Here is a 21,776-nt window from a genome sequence, read left to right as displayed (position 1 = left end):
GGCAAAGTCAGTTACTAATTGAAGTAATCTTTGTTTTCTTTCACCAAAGAGAAAATATTGAAGTTGGAATGGACCTGAGAGATACTGAGTCCACCCCCCTCACTTTACAGATGAAGAAAATGAGGCCTGAGAGGGTAAGAATAATTGCCCAAGGGGAATCTGGCCTCCTTCTCCAGGGCTTTATCACATGGCTTCTCAATCTTCCTTTGCTAACACAGGTCTTTAGTGAAGCTTAAAAATAAGATCAAAGAAAGCTCAAAAGGGGATCTATAGAATAAAATAATATAAACTGGGGCACTGAGATGAGGTCCATCCATTCCCTTCAAGAGAAATTAACATATAGAGATCTGAGCCTCTTTGGCCTTTGTCTTTTCCTGAGGAAGCTTCAAGAGCAGTTAACTCCATATACCTATGAGAGTGGGACTGAATCATGGCAAAGCTATTAGTGACAACCAAGCTTCTTTATTAAAAATCCATTTTGGTGTGTGTGTGTATGCATTTAAAAGCAATAATTCATTTTATAAAAAGGTCAGTCTGAATCTATTTATGTTTCAAGGCCAAACATGAAGTATAGGGTTCAATGAACAATTTCAGAGCAGTCAAGCCACCAGAGAAGTGCCATATGAGCACAGTGAGAGCCAAAGTTGAAAGAAATGTATAGGATCCACTTTCTGATTTTCTTTGGTTACCACAAGCACAATAGAGTAGAGGAGGCCACCTGGTGGTGAAATGAACCAATTAACCATTTAATGTTAAACTGAAAAGCAAGGAAAACAGCGTTTGGGTTGTTACAAAAGGAAAACTAGAACCTGGGGCAAGAGGATAATAATCAACAGATATTACTGCAGTACAGCAGATAGAAAATTGAATTGGGAAACTATTCAAGTCTGTAAAATAATAGATATTCCTAAAGTGTTGCCATAATAGTTATTATTTATACCAGGGATTAGCAAACATTTTCTGTAAGGAGGCAGATACTGAATAGTTTAGGCAGGCTGGCCACATGGTCACTGTTCATGCTACTCAACTCCACCATTGTGTAAAAGAAGATATAGATATTTCATAAATGAATGTGCCTGGAAGTGTTCCAATAAAACTTTATTTTAAAAATGAGTGGTAGGCTGCATGTGACCTGCAGGTCATAGTTTGTCAGCCCCTGATTCTGTTTTATCTATTGAGCACATACTATTTACCAAGGACCAGGTGAAGCCCCTATATACATTACTTCATGGAATCCTAACAATAACCTTTCAAGGTAGGTGTTATTATCCCTACTTCCCACGTTTAAAAACGGAAGCCTAAAATGTTTCAGTAATTTGGAGGAAAAGGCACTAAGCCTCATTCATTAGAAATGCTTTGTGTAGCGCTATGGCCATTTTTTTCCTCTGTGATTGCACACCCTTGCGCTGACCCTCCCTCCCATTTATCTTGCAGAGGCTGCTTTCGGTTTCCCTCAGTGGTGACTCTGCTCCTGTTTCTCTACCTCATGTTCCCTTGAAATGTTGTCTCTTAACATCTTTTTCTCCATCACTTCTTTTATGTTTAAAAACTTTATGTCAGTTTTCATAACAACAGATGTAAGCAAGCATGAAAAAGAGACAAAAGCAATGTATTAAAAATAGATAGCCACATATACAACAATAAGCCAGAGAAACTGTCATATTTTGTATGCTCCAAATGGAATGTGAGCCAAAAACACAATGCTCACTCTTACATAAATAATATATTATGCATCCACTGGGAGAAGAAGTAGCTCTGTCCCTAAATGGAAAAGGTTTTTTTTTTTGGTCCATTTTTTATGTCACGTTCTTTTTCTTTTTAAAATTTTTAAAGGCATATACTGTAAGTCATACCATCTCCAACAGGCTACATTCCTCTTCCAAACCATCCATGAACTATTTCATTAACTGTTAATAAGAGACAGTTGAAAAACCTGATGGAGAAATCCATGGAGCTTACTAAAGCCTCTCAAATATATGGATTTACCAGCAGTCTTTCAATATTAGCATATTTTCTGCTACAAAAGAGGATGGAAGTGATTTCAGTTAGATGGAGTGTAGACAAAACTGAAATAAATGACTTAAAAAATTTTTTTTTCACCAACCAGCTTTGAGCACCAAAAAATTTTCTAACTTGAAACTGCAAAAGCTTGAGAAATGTGACTATACAGAAAACAGAAGAGCTCGTTACAGAGCATGGATTTTGGCTGATCTGACAATGAATTCCACCAACAGAGAGGATTTACATTAGATATATGAAGACTTTCAGGAAAGGGAGAGTCAAACGTTTGAATGGCAGGCTGTGGAATTCCCTCTGGAAAGATCTTCAATGGAGGACAAATGCTCTTCTATATGGAATGGATAAAAACAATCCTTGAAAAAGAAGGAATGAAATGAAGGTCCTTTCAAGGTACTTGCAGTCCTGGAACACCACTGAAATTCCCACTTTACATGGAACTAAATAACTGTACAAAATCTCTTAGAGATCAACTTTGGAATATTCAGGAGAAAAATCATTAAGCAGGTGATTCAAATCAGAAAGTATTTACTGAGTGCCAAATATTACCTAGCGCTGGGGAGATGTTCACCCCAGCAGGGTACAGTTCTGAGCAGCAGTGTGGACAACAGCAGACAGGGAATACAATTATTCACTTCGGATTAAAAAAAAATCGTTGTGCTCCAATGCTCCAATCAGCTTTCTGGAACTATTTCCTGAACTTGGTGAGCTCAAAACTCCCACAAGAGCTGGCTGTCACATGAGATTTCTGGCATTACTCATGGTATCCTTGGATCTTTTTGTAAACAGAAAAGGCTTCTGACAGTGTTTCCATACTTTATTTCTTTTTCTAACCCAAACTTGGACGGATGGAGCCTAGTGAAACCATCATCAAAACTTGGATTATAAGATGCTAGCCAAATTTGAATTCTTTTGCGATATTTCCATGTTACAGAAAAGACTTCAATTAGCTCAACCCTAGAGACTCATTTATACTTAAGTTAACATGAGGATTTTGGCTCCTGGTTTATAAGACATTACTTCACAGAATGGGTCTTTAGCACCACCAGGCAGATGAGAGTGAGGAAGAGGAGAGAAAAATCATACAGACAGGAATGTTTATCATGCATATTTTCAAATTGCAGCACGTCAGCTGAGGGAAGCTAGGAGGAAGGACAAAGTTCAGTGGAAAAACAGTAAACCGAAAAGGATGTCAAGGCGGACACAAAGAGGACCAAGAAGTGAAGTGACTACACATCTCTGTCAGATGCTAATTTGAAATGATGCATTTTGTAACATTTTCTTAATTGTTTAAAATCATTAGAGCTCACAATGAATCACTAAGAAAAAAATTACAAATGGTCATATATGATTATTTCTTAAAATTACGAATAGCATAAAACTTTTTAAAAACAAAAATGTGGGAGAAAGTTTCAAAAGTGTTTCAGCCCTCTCCTGGTATTAGAGTAGTGACATTTAATTTTTAAATTTCCATATTCTGAATTAGCTAGCTACAGCTTTGGGAAGATAAGTCACTCTTTTACTCTCTCTTTCTCTCTCTTGCTCACTCTCTCTGTCTCTCTTTCTCTCTCATGTGCACGTGTCTCTCCCTCTCATCATAAACATGGACTAAAGAGCCAGCCCAAGTCCAAGTCCCTTCTTGTTTTCCTCACCCCTTTCTGACTACATTTTCAGAAGCACACACTCATCTGAAGTCATATCTAATTTTCTGCAATGAATGTGTCAATAAACTCTCCTGCCAACTATGGTACAAGTACAAATTGTGCTTCTATACCTACCATTTCTAGTTACTGTTCATATTCACCTACATCCATTACCTGATTTTTAGGTTTCACATTTGCACAGCACATGTTACCTTCACATGTATAAATAATCATACCCGTATGTATCTAAATATTCAAGAATACACCAGAGAATACTATGGTTTGAGAGGCTGGAGACTAGCCATAGAGTTATGGTGATTAGTTGTAGATTTTTGTACCATTTATGTCTCAGATATGGGTGTCTTTGTCCTTCCCTTCCTCTCAGCCTTTTTCTTTCCCTATCACTTTCTCCTTCTCCCTAATATCAACCTGGCCAAGCCTGAGTACTCTTGGTATTAGGAACTGTCTTTACTGCACTTTGGTTTTGCAAGGAGAGAAACTTTTGTTTTATATATAACATAAAAGAACATAAAGTTTTACATTCAATTATCACAGCATAAAAATAGTTTTGTTGAAAAATTAATGAATTGACAGCATAGTTCTGATTAATAGAGTTTAATTAACTATCGAATAAGCCTTGTTGAAAATATGTGTTTCAACATATATTTATTGAGTTTCTATTATGTGCTAGGCCCTGCGCTTGGCACTGGAGATATATTAATAAACAATCAATAAATAGATAAGAACCCTCCACCTGTAGTGTGAAGTCTAACAAAAAATATAATCAATCATTCTTAAATTTGGTCTATAAAGTCCATATTTATGATCATTATTTTAAAATATGCATTTAATTAATAAACAAGTATTCACAGCTAAATAATCCCCAAGAAGAACTTTCTCAGGGAGGCACTTTTGAGTACTAAAAGGGATAATACTGTTATAATGAAGGTTGTAAAATCCAATATGCCAACGATTTATAACATAGAAATGTGCTCCAGACTGAAACTTGGCATATATGAAGGAATTTTGTACAGTTATTTATATATGCATTATTTAAATGTCTTGGGACTATAGCATATCTGATTCAAGGAATCTAGCTTCATTCAAATTCAATCTTGGTGAAAGATTTTTTTTAATTAAATAAGTTAATACTTTGTATATGTGTATATATATACACACACATAAATGTATGTGAATAAACACATTTTATGTATGTGTACTTCCTCCACAAACTTCCCAGCTTTTAAGGCTAAAATGAGATGACAAGGGGAGTATTAAAATTCACACATTTTCTTTATGTAAATGTATATAAGCATATGGAATCAACTACTTAGGAAAGCAGCTGAAATAGTAAGTTTAGATGAGTTTCAGTAGGGTATAGCTATCCTTCTGGAGAAAGGCTAGAGCTCTGTGGTTTGAGAAACTTTAGAAGCGAAATTGAAATAAACCCAAAGGCCATAAGAGCGTTAGCCTCATTGTTTCTTTCCTAGCTTGCGTGTGTGTGTGTGTGTGTGTGTGTCTGTGTGTTTTGTGTCTTATGTAAATGAATCAAGCTTCAGCAGGAAGACCACTCCTTCCTTCTTTGCTTACCCCAGTGTGCCTCATTAGGGATAGAGTGTCACAAAAGTGCTTAGTTTAACAATGTATGAGTTTCACAAATGCCCACATTATTAAAAATATGCTTAGGAAGGCTCTTGTTTCTGAGAACTGAAATTGCTTCCTCGACAGGACTAGAAAATGGTTTTTCTGCAAATGATATTCCTATAGAGCATCTCTCCATGGGGACCCTCCTTCAGTAACTTCCTTTGGCATAACAGGATCCAGGAGGTTGAATCCTCTGAGGGCAATGCTGCCTTTAGTGCATCTTCCAAAAAGCATAAATATTTTCATCCTTAGCTTTCCTGAATCTAACAAAATGCAGGAGGCCCCAGTGAGGCTCAGCATGGCAATACTTCCCCAGGGTATTGAGGTGCTTCAGAAAGTTTGGGGGCTTTCACAGAACAGCCTGATGATTAGCTAAAGAGCCAACCCAAGTCTATCACCTTTTCTTTGCAGATATACCATCTAACATTTCTTTCTTCTATCTTAGCACAAAAAGCTTATATAGAGGGAGGAAATAATGTTCTTGCAAGAATCTACCTGTTGTAGAGAAGATGTTGGGGCAACAATGAGCAGGCAAGCAAAAGACCATGAGCATTGCAGCCACCCAGACTGGGTTCAAACCCCAACTTACTTAGTTCTTGTGGTAGTTATTAGTACAGGTCAACAAATATTTCTAGCTTTCCACATTTCAGGCACATGGTAGGGCTGCATTTCCCCCATCTACTTTGAAGTTGGTTGTGGCCATGCAATTAGTTCTGGCCAAAAATTTTGAGTGGAACTGACGTGTTTCTTTCAGGCAGAAGGCTTAATGGCCAGAGTGAGACCCACCAGAGCTCCCTTTTCTCTCTACCATAGTAAGGGAATATTTAAGAGGGAAGCTGCTCCATTAGCCTAAGTCTCAGAGTGAGGACAATGCCAAGCAGAGCCAATAGCCAACCTGTGATGGACATGTAGTAGGCATGAGAAATAAATCTTTGCAGTTTTAAGCTTCTGAGATTTGGGGCATATTTGTTATCTCGGCATACCCTAGCCTAACCTGACTAAGGGACTAGTTCTGTGCCTTTTAGGCTAGCCTCCTAACTTCTTTATGTTTTTGGCTCAGGACCTATGAATCAATGAAAATAATCAAGATCCCTGTGAGCATTAAATAAGATAATGTGAATGGGGCACTGACACAATCAAATTTATTAGTAAAATCTTACTATTTGACAAGTTTCTTTCTCCCTCTATCCTATGCCCATCTCAATACCACACAAACAGGCTCACATATACATACACATAAACACACTTCTCTTTTTATCAAATGTTGAAGAAAATAACATCGTTTTTGTTCCCTTTTCTAGATTTCTTCTCTCTACCCACTCTCTTCCCTTACCAATGCCTTTCTATTTTAGCTAGATATTAAAATTGATATTTAATTCAATATCATTATCCTGCCCCTTCCCCACAGAATATCTGCATTCAGTAGAGTGCATTCTTCTTTACGCCAAAGAAATGAATCTTGAGAATGGGATTAAAGGCAGTATGGTCAGTTGGTAATGGAGCTAGTTGGGTTGGAGAATTTCCTAATACTCCAAATTGATATCCCTTGGACAAGCACAAATCTACTTCCTTCCAAAGTTAGACAATGTTATGAGATAAGGACATAAAGGAAGTTAATGAGTTTATGTATGAAAGCACTATGGGAAAGCTTTTCCCTTAGGACTTACCATCTATTCTGAACAGGTACCAGGACTTCTTTTGAAATACCTGAAACGTTACCTAGGTACCTTTTAGCTCCACATTCCTGCTTTAGGAATACATTCAAGAAGTTATAATAAACTATACAAACTAGAATGATGATAAAGACAAATTATTTAGACTAAAGAGCGTATGTATCTTATACACTTCCTTGTGGTTATAATTATGATAACCAATGCCTTCCCGATGTAATTACATGGAACATTAAGCCTATCATTTATCTTTTTTGTATTAATACCCCTTTGTCAATGATAATACTTGGTTTTCATCTTTAAACTTTGATACTCTTTTTTAAAACAAAATAAATAACCCCATTCATACCATAGCTGTCTGTAAAGTTTAATCACACATCATATAATTTTTTGCCAGCCTAAAACCAGATTAGCCCCAATATGAATATAACCACTAAAGATAAGTAATTTAAAAACAGGGCATGCTAAAAAGCAGGTGAGGGCCATTGCTATGAAGTCACTGACCTGAAACATATACATAGTATTGAGTAGTTCAGGAGCCAAAGATGGCAGTGATCCAAAAACTCTTTATTAGAAATTTAAATGTTCCTCTAATTTCTTTTCTAGAAACTAGAAAGAAATCTACAAATATCTGGGGCTAAAGCAAAAGCTATCAGATTAACAAAAGAGGGAATACTACACATTCCTATCTAATTAAGTAAAAGTCATTTTTCAAAAAATTAAAGGCTGAAATTTTTTGCAAGTTAATCCCAAATTTTATTAGCAAACTCTAATTATTATCCTGATTGGAAGTCATAAAATCTCCCAAACAGGTCAACTAATTTAAGTGCTATCTGTAATCATTTGGATTTTAACATGATGGTTATTACTTATTACCCTGAAACCAAGCAGCACAATGAGATATTGATTACTTTTAACCTTTAGATCCAAGGATTCAAGAAAGGTCAGAGGAGGGGAATACTCTACCTCTCTTGGCTGGCAAAGGGATAGCCTTCAGGAGAATTCAAATGATTCCCATTGGCTAAGTACATCCAAGATTAGTTTATTCTCTAGGCTAACAAGAAATGATGATACTTTTAAAAATAACACTCGGCACATATTTAGTGAGCATTACCTTTATATAACCAAAGGCCTCAGATGTGCTTCACATCACAGCAAGTCTCAGATTGTTAACACTTTACCAAGTTTTGTTTGTGGAAGCGTCTTTATTGAAATGAGATAGTAAATATAGGAGCATTTGTTGGAATAAACTTATCTCATTGAACTCAGAGTTCTAAGTAGATTCCAAAAGGCTGAATACAATCATTGGCCACTGTTGGCCACTAGCATTTCTTTTGGTTTTCTTTTTCCATGACAGCATTTAGAAATATTTTTCACATTTGTGCTGCTAAAAGCAATGAGTTCTAGGTAGGGTCCAGCAGAATTACAGGCAAGAGAAACATAACTGTTATGTGTTAGATTAATTTGCAGAACACTTGGCATTATTATTGCCAAGTCGTCAAATTGTTCCAAGTTGTTCCGGAAGGTTGTTATTAATAGTATGTTTTCTGAGGAAAGTTCTGTCTACTTTTGGAACTGCATTTCTGTTGCCAAGGAAACTCCTTTAAGCACAGTTTTCTAGGAGCACACTGCTGCTTTTGTTTGCCAGTGTCCTATTCATATCATCTAAGTAAGCGTTTTACGTGCTCCAGCCTTCAGTCCCAAATGTTGAAGTTTTAGCCCATTTAAGTTGCTTTTTCAAACATAGCTAATGGCTGCTATGATTTCCCTCTCTCCCTTTCTCTCCCCTCACTCTCCACTCTCCATCCAAGCCCCCCTCTCCCCGCCTTCTTCCCACTCTGCCTCCAACATGCCCAACTCTTACTATTCAAGTTTTATTTTTTTAAACAGTTGCATTAGGGCAGATAGTTTTCACAAGTTTTTGATAAATTAACTTTAATTTGAATAATAATTCCATAGGTTGTAGCATTAGTCCTTCAAGTGTTAATTATCTTTTCACTCTAAAATTAATGTACTCATTTCCTACTGACTCCTCTACCCCATTTATTGAAGTGCTGAGGAAAACATGTCATTGAGTCCTGAGCCAGCCCTGTTGTTGTGATTAAGCGTGGTCACATGGCCCATCTCTGCCAAAAGGAGGGCCCTGAGAAAAGGTGACAAAGACAGTGATTTCCTGTCAGCAAAGAGTACGACAGGGCTGTCTAGAAGTGATGCAAATGAGGGGAACTTTCCCCACGGCTTGTTTGATCCACTCTAGGCCAGAGCCAGCCAGGCCAGGGAGAGAAAGAGCAGCACAATGCCTCAGAGGCCGGCCCAGAGAGCCAACGCACCTTCCGGACAGTAGCTCACCCGCTAGAGACAAAAACTGCTGGCGGGGCTTCCCTTCCTTGCCCCTCCACACACAGAGCCAACTATTTCTTGGCATCCTATTCTCTTAACATCTTTTTTTTTTCTTCTTAAAGAAGTGATTCAAATAGGAATTACAGGCTCCAGCACGAACAGTGTTTCAAACATTGTTGAGAAACCACATTCATCTACTTTTTCTTCCCCTAAACATTTTCAGGATAAGTTTTGCCCTCTCTCAAAAAAAGAAAAAAAAAAAAGGAAAAAAACATATTCAAGTATTCATAGCAAACACTGATTCATCAAAGCTCAAATTAATATGACAGTTAATCTAAGGAGTTTTCAAATTTTAATAAAAATAAAACAACAAATTCATTTCTAGATAAGCAGTAGAGACAATCTACGTCTTTCCATTCTGATCACTTTTTAAATGACTAGATAATGCTATTTGAAATATTATAATGAATTTAAGCATATTCTTCTTATCTTAATGGAGTTTTAATCTAACATACAATTAAGCTATACAATTAATCTACAAGGAAAAGAGGTAAAAAATTATCATTAAGTTCTTGTACCTGATATATCTAATACGTTTTTACCTTGACTGCTTCAATAACTGTAATTTGTTTCATTTTGAACATCAGGGTAGAGATGTAACAGTCAACACTGAAATTCCAATATAAGGCCTAATTAATAGAATTTAATTTTTTGACACAGTCCTTCTATTCTATACAAAACCATGTGAATTTTTTTTTTTTAAAGTTAATGAATTTTCTTCTATTTCAAGTCTAGCTACTGTGACCTGGACCATGAACCAACCTAACATTACACTTTCAGGAGCTCAAGTTTAGTCATAAGAATATCAAATCACATCTGAAATTAGTTAGGTCAATTTGGTCCAGAACAAAATAAAAGAGAGCTATTCCAGAAGGTTGAAATATGTGAACTTATAAAATATAGGAATAGTGTGATTAATCTGTTTTCTGTGATCAGTTCATATCTATGACATTATTTTGATATCAATAGTTGTAAAATAGCAAGTCAACTATGTTCCATTTTTCTTCTTGTACTCTATATTTCCTATTTCTCAGAATTTCTATTTCTATTCCATACATATTTGTATTTAATAATTATTATGGTTAGAAATTTATTTACCATACCATTCTAAGCCCTTGTATTTTAAAAAAAATCCTAAAAGAAAATGTTTTCACATCTAAGTATCAAAACAAAATTTCTTCAAAGGAAGTTATATCTCTTTTTCATATAGAGAGTATACATTTTGCAGTTGGACACATTTCCTTCTTTGCTTTCACAACCAGGAAACTCAAAATATAACACTGGGATCACGTTTTAGTAACTTTATAGGGCTTTACAGTTTATATACAGGCATATTAACTCTTCTTACAGATGCAACTTCTAGTCTATGTATATTTTCTCCAGTCTGATTTGTATTTATATTTTTAAAATATTTGTATTATTTTCGTGTTGATTCTTAGAAATAACCTTAAATTCATAGCAGGGTAAAAATGTAATTGATCTGTTTAGTAGCCATGGTATTATATAAATGAATGGCCCTTTTCCTTTTAAACAGAGGGCATGTTTATGGACTTCTATGAATGGAGCCATATGAGTAACTTACCTTCAAAATTAAGTACAAAATCTTTAGTATAAATTATATGAAAGTACAAGGGTCTTAGTTGAATTGGATACTTATTTAGTAGTATTTTAAGCTGGGAGAGTTATTTTTAACCCTTTATAAATCATGTACAAATCATGTTGCTTGACAATGGGGATATGTTCTGAGAAATCTATATCCCTGCTATAATCTCTCCTTTTCTCCCCACCTCACTTTCTGCTCTCCATCCAATCAGTGTTTCATGATTTTGTCACTGTATGAACATCCTAGAGTGTACTTAGATAAACCTAGATGATAGAGTAGATGGTGGAGACTACTACACATCTTGGCTATACAGTAGAACCTATTGTTCCTAGGCTACAAACCTGGACAGCATGTTACTATACTGAATACTGTAGGCAACTGTAACACAATGGTAAGTATCTGTGTACCTAAACATAGAAAAAGTACAGTAAGAATATAGTATTATAACCTTATGGGACAACCACTGCATATGTAGTCCATCATAGGCCAAAAATCTTGTTACGCGGCCCATGACTGTAATCTAATATTTTATTGATGAGAAGCAGGTAAGCTATCATTCAAGGAACAAATCTATAAGTGGGGTGTTTCAGTGAGCTTCATACTATCTGAAAACTCGTGTTCAATTATAACAATAATCACTGGGCTGCAACTTCTGAATTTGGTCCTTCAAATTAACCCTTGGAGTCTGGAACTCCATACCAACATAGGATCACTAGGAGGTCTGTCATCTGTGCTCTGTAGGTAGCAGCAAACTGGCAGTCCTTCGTGCATAGGTAAGGAGTCCCTGACAGGGCACACCCTCACCATACTACAAAGTCAGCTGTAGCTTCTGGGGAGGACAGTGCAGCAGCAACAGCAGCAGTCTGAGCTATAACTCTCCAATCATTGAAATGCTTCTAGGTCGCTCACTCTATAACACTTAGAGGATAGGGGAGGAGGTGTCGTGAGCTTCCCCGAGCCCAAGAATAATGCCACCTTTGATCTGTAGAAATGAAAAAATGGAGCTTTTCCTTCACAAGTGGGTTTTAAATATTTCTCCATTAATAGTTAATGCACATGCAGACCAGCAGAGTGACAGCTCCCTGTGATTATGAATTCTGGCGTCGTAACTCTAGTCCAAATAGGAGCTGAACTTTCAAAATCATAGTGGTTACTTTTGACAAATTAAATTGTCCTACTTAGGAAGATAGGAGGAATGAAGAGAAAGAAAGTGAGAGAGTGGGTGCGAATTTTCCTTCGAGGTAATTCTCAGGTTGAGGAAGAAAAAATGAGAAAAGACTACATTGGTGTTTTCTAGCCTGACGATCTTGCCAATGTTTGTTAGAAAATAGATATAGAAGGCTCCTATTCAGAGGTAAAGCAAGACAGATAAGGGGGAAGGGAAGTCATTGGCAGTATAACTTACTGTCTCAAAACAAAGAAGTATGTTTAAGGGAATGCTTAGTTTTTAATAGGAATTAGGTTGCTTGAGAGTGCAGTTTAAAATTAACTCAAAAAATGGTCTTAAATTTCTAACAATATAAAAATAACAAGAAATAGTTTAAATAGAGAGTCTACTTTATAGCCCATTGCAGTATTAAGGTTTCTGAATTATATCAAGTTGTACTAATGTAGTCTTTGACCATTAAATCCAATTATTTGTCTTTATAAATTCCTTGTGTGTTTTGCTGGCTTTGAACAGCCTAAATATCACAATAGATGCTCTACTCAGGATATCTGCTGAGTGGATAATCTAGGGTTTCTGTATTTCATACAATCTGTAGTTTCATATTTAGGAGGTAAAGCTAGCTGATTTTCTAGTGGAGACCAGGATATAAAAATATATAGGTAAAGTCAGGAAGGTAATGCCTAATGTTGAAAAAGCTAAATAAGCTTCACTCTCACTGACTAGCATCTTACTAGATTTTATCTAACCTGACATTTCTAAATGCATACCTTGGGGATCAGCCTAGGACTTTGTAAGTGCATGAGTCAGGGTTTGGGTATAAATACTCCAGGAAAGGAGTTGAGTGATGAAATACAGGGAGCCACCGACGGAGAGAAGAACAAAGGTTTTAAATGCTCTAATAGAAGGAATAAAGATTCAGTCCTGCTCTGTAGTTTCCTAGGATTTTTGCTATCAGTCGGCTGAAGATCTCCCTTAAAAGTTTCACCTCATCCTTTTCATTAATACCAGGGATGATGAGCTTCATTTTCATCCTTGATTTTTAAACTCACAACTGTTGGTTCAATATCATCTATATAAGGTGTTTGTTCAATAATGTATACAGTACAAGTTTAAGGTATTTTCCTTGGTGTTATATAAGTATTTTAAAAACCGAAGATGGTATAGATATGTTGAGATTGACTGGGAAATGCTGTAAAATAGGTTGGGAGGTCTTGAGTTGTCACAATGACTGGGGAACATGAAGAGGAAATGTTCTGTAGTGTTAAAGACAGGCCCACAAACTGAAGAAAAAAAAAAAAAATGTTTTGCCCTAAATGTCAATAGTGCCCATAATAAAAAATGTTGATAAAGCACTGGTATCTTTTGGGGTCAACAAATAAAAAGATTAGAGATAAATAAGGTAGTCTCAAATTGTATTTAAAACCTAGCAAGGCCTGGGCACCAATTGAAAAGCTTTATTCCTTCAGGGATCTCTATGATCAACAGACCATAAATACCCCTTTCTCAAGGCATCAGTTCAGTTGATTCCTGGAAAAGCAGATTAGAATAGAGGAATAGGATATTGAAAATATTGACCTAACCTGGAAATCCCTGAGGATTCTTGGGAAGACATGAAATTAATTCTTCTCATCAGTTTTTCTAATTTAGGAGCCACCTGAAGTTCTACACGACTCCTCAGTCAATATCCTCAGGATTATTCTGGAGGCTTCCAAGCCTCCAGAATAATTTGGGAGCACACATAAAGAAAGACCCTACAGACCTGCAGCATTTTCTACTGGTTTCTAACTCAATCTTTAATTTTGCTTATAAGCCAAATGCAAAGTTAGTGCTGGTCTAATGAGCAGAGCTATGTTAAGCACCTAAAAGCAGAAGAATGGTGACAGGACATGAGTCACAAATGAAAAATCACAGTACAGAAAATGTTTGGAAAAATACTATAATCCAGAAGTTCTGAGTGGGTGGAATAATGGCCTTCGATATGCCAGAATGGGAATTTTCAGGCAAAGCACTTATAAGGAAACCGCAAGAAAAAGAAGACTGCATTTTTGTTCAATGATTTCCTATTAATTGTGATGTAAATTATATGAATGTGATTTTGACAAAGAATAGCACTGTTTCTGAAAAAATGGTGGCTTATGTGCAAAATACAAAATGCATCAAGAAGAAAAGAAATGTTATTTGGCACCATGAGTGCAATAAAGTCCGAGATAATGGCCTATGGTTAGGTAACCTTTTATATTTTTCCCGTTTGGCTCAATTTTTAATACTTAAGTCTTAGGGATAAAATATTTTTCTATCACTAAATTAATATAGATTTATACACGTTTTCATACGTAATTCCTGATCCTGATGTGAAATGTGAAGTCATCTAGTTTTAGCTAAATTCGGTTGAGACTGTTACCGTAACAATATGTTATGCCAGAAGATATATTAGATAGCTGTGTTGTTAGTGTGGACAGCTATCCATACAGGAAACAGCTAACAGTCAACAAACTCAATTAATGTTGGACTGAACTCTTTAGAGAATAAAATGTCCCCATTTGCTGGGTCCCTGGGGAGCTTATATCTTCTCTTAACTGAGATGATTCCTAGGGGACACTAATTAAAGTTAACCAGACTCTTGAAAAGTACAAATATCTCTCTTTAGGGGAGCTAAAAGTTAAAATAATTTATTAAAGAACGGTAGTTTAAAATGATAACATTGAAGAAGAAAGAAGGCAACTTTTATTTGACCTTGAATGTACTTCTTATTCTATAAGAAATTTTAAAAACTAGAGGGTAGTTGTTTCTTGTCATTATACTGTTGCTGATTCTGTGGTTAGTTATTAATTTTATTTTTTATGATTCACAATCTGCTCTTTGAAATATGCCATATGCTCAAAGCAATTCAAGGATGACAACTGTCAGAATTACTCCAATAAAAATTGCCTAAATGAGGAAGATTTACTGCAGTCTGATATTTCAGTGGAAAGTCCCTCTTCCCTCCCCTGACAGCTTTTTCAGACACTGTGAATCCTGCAACCATTTTTTTAAGACAAAATCACATGATTGCTTTATAACTGCTAAGACTATTTAAGTAGAATTGGTAAAATACAGTAGGTTAAGGGTGAATTAGCAGACATGGAAAACAATATAGATAGTTATTAGATGGATTGCTTGCAATCAATACATGAGTTTCAAGCCAGTTTTCTTAAATCACATGGAAATGTATTGACATAATATGACAACGTCTGCTCTATGTATCACTAATAAACATTAAATTGGATGAGCCCTGTAATTCGGCAGCAGCAAGCCAAACCAAAGGCAAATTTCTTTTTTCCCTGGGAAGATCTGAGGGGTAGATAGAATCCACCTGAGTGCTCCAATCGTACCACGTTTTGTTAAATGTTACTAGTCCATTTATCCTTCATTTTGTTTCAGTCTATTTATGAATGCAGTTTCATTTATTGCTATTCATCTTGAAGATAAATCTTTGTCCTTCTATAGAATTACAGCAAATAGAATGTGATAAAGGGAACTTTCTTGCAATTATGATGTCGGTGCAGCCTGTCAGCACACAAGGGATGGAAATGAGTTTGGGGACAGGGAAGGGAATTCTAATAGACACCATGATACATACAATGAACGAAAAGATATCCTGAGAGACAGAGAGACTTGTCAGGCTAATCAGATCTTCCACAGCAAGGTAAAGGCAGGAAGGGTAGCTCTAACCTTGTAAAGATGCTGCTGCTGCTCCTCTGACATCATCAGGTCGTGGCTGTCCATCACAAGGGACTCCATGTCAATCAACCAATCCCAGAGCTCCTGATATTCTGAATCAAAGTCCAGAAGCCTGAAGATAAGGCACAAAATGTAGTACGCATAAATACAGTGTAGTTATTAAAATCTCATATTAGAATAATATATTCTTGAAAACCCATGATGTTCCTAGTGATATCTACAAAAAGAGAAGAGAAAATTTCTATGTTGTTACACAGTGGGCAAAATAGAAACTCAAACCTGCGACACAGCCACCTCTTAGATTGTGAAAACATAATATGCAATTCCAATGCTCATACCTGAGACATGTTATGGCTATTTCCATTTTCTAACCCTTTCTGAGGATTTGCAGCACTTGAACAAAATGATCGCCACCGCATCCTTAAAAAAGAGCACTGCCATTTAATAGACTGAGAAATAGAGAGTCAGTGACTTGTAGAAGGTTACATGGTCCCAAATTTTGGGTAAGAACAGCACCCTCAAAATTTGAACTCCTTTCCCCTCTACTAGATTTTCTATGGTATTACATTGAACAGATTTATGATTAAGAGTAACAATTTAACTAATTTCTCTATAATGATCACTATCAGATCCAAATATATTGATATATACTATCAGATCCATAATACTATTTTCACTGGGAAATCTCTCAATCATTTATCTGTCCCTCTGCTATCTATCTGCCTATCTCTGCAAACATATATCCTACATTTATTGTTATGGATGAGTAGTCAGCATTTCAGCTTAACACTCAGAGATAGGCTTGAGTGACTCTGGTAAGCCAGTGAGAACCAGTGGCAGATCCAGTATTAGACAGGTGTTCCCCACAGACATGTAGGAAACAAAGGTAAGGACAGGAAGTCAAAACAATGAATCTTTGAATAGCCAGCAATCATTAAAATTCAAAGGAGGATCACTATGGTTTTCAACAAAATAAATCATTAGAATAAGGAGCTTAAAAGGATTAATGTGATTCTCTATTGAAAGCCTGGTGAATAAGTAAAGCCCAGATTCTTCTAAAACACTGTGATCTGAAAATGAACGTACAGAATGAAAAACTATGACTTTGTCCTTTACCCCCAAAATCATCCCACTAAAAGAAATCCTACAGTCTTGTCAAATTGTAACTGAGCAAAACCCTATCAGTACTAATGAGGCAGCAGCCTCAGGTACGAATCTGAATTTTTCAGTTGAGCTTTTTATTACTACCTGTTCCTGTCTCTGTACATTAAATGACTGCTTTCCATGAAAATATAAATCCACTTTTAATAATTTATAATTTAATCTTAATAGATCTGTCCAAAAATTTAAGGTGTGCCTGGTGATGAGGGTGAGGGGGAATAGATCTAGGATTGTCTATTTTATTTTAATTACTTTATCATAATTATAAAGATCCCTGATTAGAACTATAAGCACCCAAGGGCAAGGAGCAACACAGGCTAACATGTGGAGTTTATTAATCAATGTTTACTGAATGCCAATGATGGGTATAGTTGATATACTTAAAACCTTTAGTAAGGCTATGGTGGCCTAGAGCAGTGTTTCTGAAACTAAAACGTGCATACAGTGCAACTGATCATCTTGTTAAAAAGAAGATATTGATTCAGTAACTGTTCTAGGGTGGGGCTTGAGATTCTTCATTTCTAACAAGTGTTGGCAACACTGATGGTCCATGGACGACACTTTTTTTTTTTTTTTTGAGATGGGGTCTCGCTTGTTGCCCAGGCTGGAGTGCAGTGGTTTGATCTCGGCTCACTGTAAGCTCCGCCTCCCGGGTTCATGCCATTCTCCTGCCTCAGCCTCCAGAGTAGCTGGGACTACAGGCGCCCACCACCACGCCTGGCTAGTTTTTTGTATTTTTACTAGAGATGGAGTTTCACCGTGTTAGCCAGGATGGTCTCGATCTCCTGATCTCGTGATCCACCCACCACGGCCTCCTGGGATTATAGGCATGAGCCACTGTGCTGGGCCCATGGAGAACACTGAGTAGCAAGGACCTCCAGCATATATGTGAAATCTGAACTAGTATCCCATTTCAAAGTACTAAAACAAAACAAAACCCAACCACTATAAAAGGACCAAACAAAAAATAAATCATCTGGTTTTCTTTATTGACTCTGTGACTAATAAGGAATAACTAATAAACATTTCCTTATGTGATAGGTATAACCATATGGAAATACTTCCTGAATTATGGTCGCTATTTCTCTCTCCTTGTACCCTCCTATATTTTAACCATAAAGACAGAAAAGGTGGAATGCCACCCACAAAATTAGAAGAGTATATGATTCAAGGGATTATTAAAGCAAAGGGGAAAGGAAGAGAAAGCTCACCCTTTCCATGTAAGAGGATTTGGAGAATAAAAAAGAATAAGGCAGGAGGAGCAGGTGCTCAGATGTGTGTGCTTCTCTCTCTTGGCCTAAGACCTAGAAAGGAGGCATGTGAAACAGGCTGGGAAAAAAGCCCAAAGCACAAGGATGTCAACTCCATTTCCTGGTCAGAACTCTGGGAGGAAATTGCCTCATACATTGTCCCCACAATAACCTGGAGTGGGGATGTTGTAGACAGAGAGAGATCTTTGGTTAGCATTCTCTTTGCTCTGTTGTTCTCTCATTCTCCCAAGAAGAGACTCCAAGGTTCTTGAGAGTTCAGCTGGTGAACTTGAAAGAGGCATTGCCATGACAACAAAGGCACAACGACGGCCTCTCTCCAACAAAAGGAGAGCCAGGTGGGTCTCTGAATCCAGACCACAGGGAGTTGGCAGGGTCAGTGAGGGCTGAGTTGAGGCTTAGTCAGCAAGAAATACCACCGAGCCCTGACCAAGTCAAGAGGTAACAATATAAGCTAGACCAGCTACAGCCCTCTGTGGGAGGAAGCCTCATAATATCCTTGAAAAAACCCATTTCAATAAGCCCAGCCAGGCTGTATCTAAGCACTGTGTTAAGCCAGGGGACTCCACTGCACCCCAGAATTACAAGATCATGTAAATCCCTATATGCTCAGATGTCTTCTTGGAGAAAATAATGGAGACAATTAGAAAATCTGAAAAACAGAGCATTGATCCCAAGAGAGTATTTCCTAAAGCGAATGTTAATTTATTAGAGAGGCTATAATGTGTCTGAGAGCCTAAACTCTGATCTTAAAGCAAGTTTTCTTCTTGCTTTTCTAGGAAAGTGTGAGTGTAGGGTGCCTCATAAAAATATCAGTCAGCAAGAGAAAAGAAAGAAGTTTGTTTCTTTTTCATTCATGTGTACCATAGAAAAAGAAATTTTGATTATGACTAAGAAATTCAAGGGGAAGAGATGAATTTATTATCTTTGCATCCTCAGTGTCCAGCATAGTCCCTGGTGATTGATGATAAATGAATCTAGATAAAGAAACCAAAAACCTTCAGTGGGGCAAGAATGACTTCAGAAAAGCAGCATGTATCAGCAGATATAATAGCATCTCATCGCCAAAGGCCAATACCAATACAACTAGTGCCATGAACAGGCTACTTTACTCATTCTTTACGTGAGATTTTGTTTTTACTATATTAAAATGGTAAATTCACTTACTTAAAATGATTATATGTAGTAGATGTTAAATCAATGTTAATTGCCTTCCCCTTTCTTTCACGTCCTCCTCTTTTCTATAGTGAAAGACAAATAAAGGAGGTTTATGAACATGAGAATTATTAATGAATAGTTTTCAAATAAATTTAAAAATACATAAAATAATAAAATGCTCTGAAGCATGGAAATTTTTTCACTGGCTTTTTAGCATACATTTATATCTATTGAACTGTTTCCTTCTATTATTCTCCTTATCATGGGCCTTGGAACAAAAGTCACTTAAGACTTTTTCTCAAACAGTCTACACTGGAGACCTGCAAGTAGCAAATGAACCTAATACAGATGCTCACCCTTTATCCACTCTAGTTTGTTTTCATCCTAGCAGAGAATATTTAGATTTAATATTTGATTTGTTAGATACAGTAAATGCCTTGGTACCACATTTTGTTTCATTGGTACACAATGAGCACCGATGTCCTAAACAAATTCTCACAAAATCTCAAAACAGAAGACAAAAACATTTTTCTTAAAAGCATTTGTGCCTGATTTCAGATTCTTGGCCATGTGTTAATCCACAAGTTGGAAAAGACCTGAAATTTTTCCACATTTACTGAAATCAAACATATAACAACGGCAAATCAAAGCCAGGCGCAGTGGCTCACACCTGTAATCCCAGCACATTGGGAGGTCCAAGCAGACAGATCACCTGAGGTCAGGAGTTTGAGACTAGCCTGGCCCACATGGCGAAACCCCACCTCTACTAAAAATACAAAAATTAGCCAGGCATGGTGGCACATGCTTGTAGACCCAGCTACTTGGGAGGCTGAGGCAGGCGAATTGCTTGAACCCAGGCAGCAGAGGTTGCAGTGAGCTGAGATCATGCCACTGTACTCCAGCCTGGGCGACAGAGCAAGGCTCTGTCTCAAAAAAACAGTGGCAAATCAGAAATAAATTACTGAATTTCTTTGCAGGTCCTTTCTAAAGATTCTGAAATTACCACAATTTAATGTCCCCATTATTACAGGAAACTTCTTAAGTAAGGAAAGAGTTCACTTTCTTACGTTTATGTTACCTGCAAAGGCATGCATTTTGAGTGATTTTATAAGACAATGTGCTCCAGGAAAAGTTCCAGCTACTCTACAGGAAAATAGAAAAGATCATGAACAAGTGAATGTATCAAGGGTAGGGCAGAACTAGTTAACAGGTCTGTATTCCCATGGAGAATACGCTGATTTTATCAGCTGAATTCAGAACCAGGATCTTCTCTTGAATTTCTAGTGACAACTGCTCTCATCTCTCTGTTTTGAAAGGAGAGAGGTGATTAAAATTGTGGCAAGTAGCTTATAATCTTATAGGAATACAAATATAAGAACTACGAGTCCCTTTTGGAGGGACTTTCCTCATAAAATTTTCTTTGTAATTATGCTTGGGTTTATGTCAAGGCAGTCACTCTCATTTGTAATCTCCTAGATGTTAAAAGGCCTGTTAGCATACCATTTTAATACTCTATGTATATGTTACAATTTCTATGAAAGTGTTATAAAGCAGATTCATATATACTCTATGAAAGTGTTATAAAGCAAACATTTGACCAAAATATATTCTTTTTGATACTTTTTATTTAAATTGCCATATACTTGATCTTAAATGGGTTCACAGTAAAAGAGTTGGACATTCTGATGTAAGTAGCTTAATCATGTTATGGGGAGAAAAAGTCCTCTAACTTGAAGTCAGTTTTTCTTAGATAAATATAGAAGTATAAATGTATTTGTTTTATAGTTTAAGGATTTAAACAGACAAGACTATAGAGAAATAGATGTGCAAAATGTTTCTTTAGTGTTTAGTTTTAAGTTTGGGTTTAAGTACTATGGGCTCTAAGTATTTCACAGCATCTTGCCCACCATTTTACTTTGCCTTTTTAAGGTTAAAAAAGATTCTAGGGCTTTTATAAATAAATCAAATACTAACAACCTTATTTAGTATCATTTTTCTGCAGATTTGATGGTAATATATTACTTGTGAGGCCAGCATAGTTTAAGAAATAATCCTTCCTCTAAACCCTGATGGGAGTTATATTTGACTAGCTAAGTGTTTGAATACATAAATGCATTCAGCCTTTGGTATTTAAAGTGAGCATCATTAACTCAACATTTCAACTTAAACTTTGCTTAAACGATAAAGTTTCACCCAAGTGAAATCAATGCGAGGTGTGTGTGAATATATGAGGTTTCAACTGGACTCACTAAGGAATTTTGATGAAAACAGACAACCAAATTAAGAAATCATCAAAATAGAGCAATTATTGGTTGAAAAAAATAT

General features: G+C 36.5%; 1 protein-coding gene across 1 annotated transcript in view; it reads right to left on the bottom strand.

Moving 5' to 3' along the window:
- Nucleotides 1-21,776, bottom strand: part of AKAP6 (A kinase (PRKA) anchor protein 6) — a 524,753-nt gene that overhangs the window by 132,934 nt on the left and 370,043 nt on the right. The window contains exon 10 of the mRNA XM_011941871.1: nt 15,856-15,976. Within this exon, the coding sequence (XP_011797261.1) occupies nt 15,856-15,976 (121 nt within the window). The remainder of the gene's footprint in view (nt 1-15,855; nt 15,977-21,776) is intronic.

This window comes from Colobus angolensis, unplaced genomic scaffold, assembly GCF_000951035.1.
Source record: "Colobus angolensis palliatus isolate OR3802 unplaced genomic scaffold, Cang.pa_1.0 Scaffold202, whole genome shotgun sequence".
In the NCBI taxonomy this organism is placed as follows: Eukaryota; Metazoa; Chordata; class Mammalia; order Primates; family Cercopithecidae; genus Colobus; species Colobus angolensis.
This window is presented reverse-complemented; position numbering and strand designations above follow the sequence as displayed.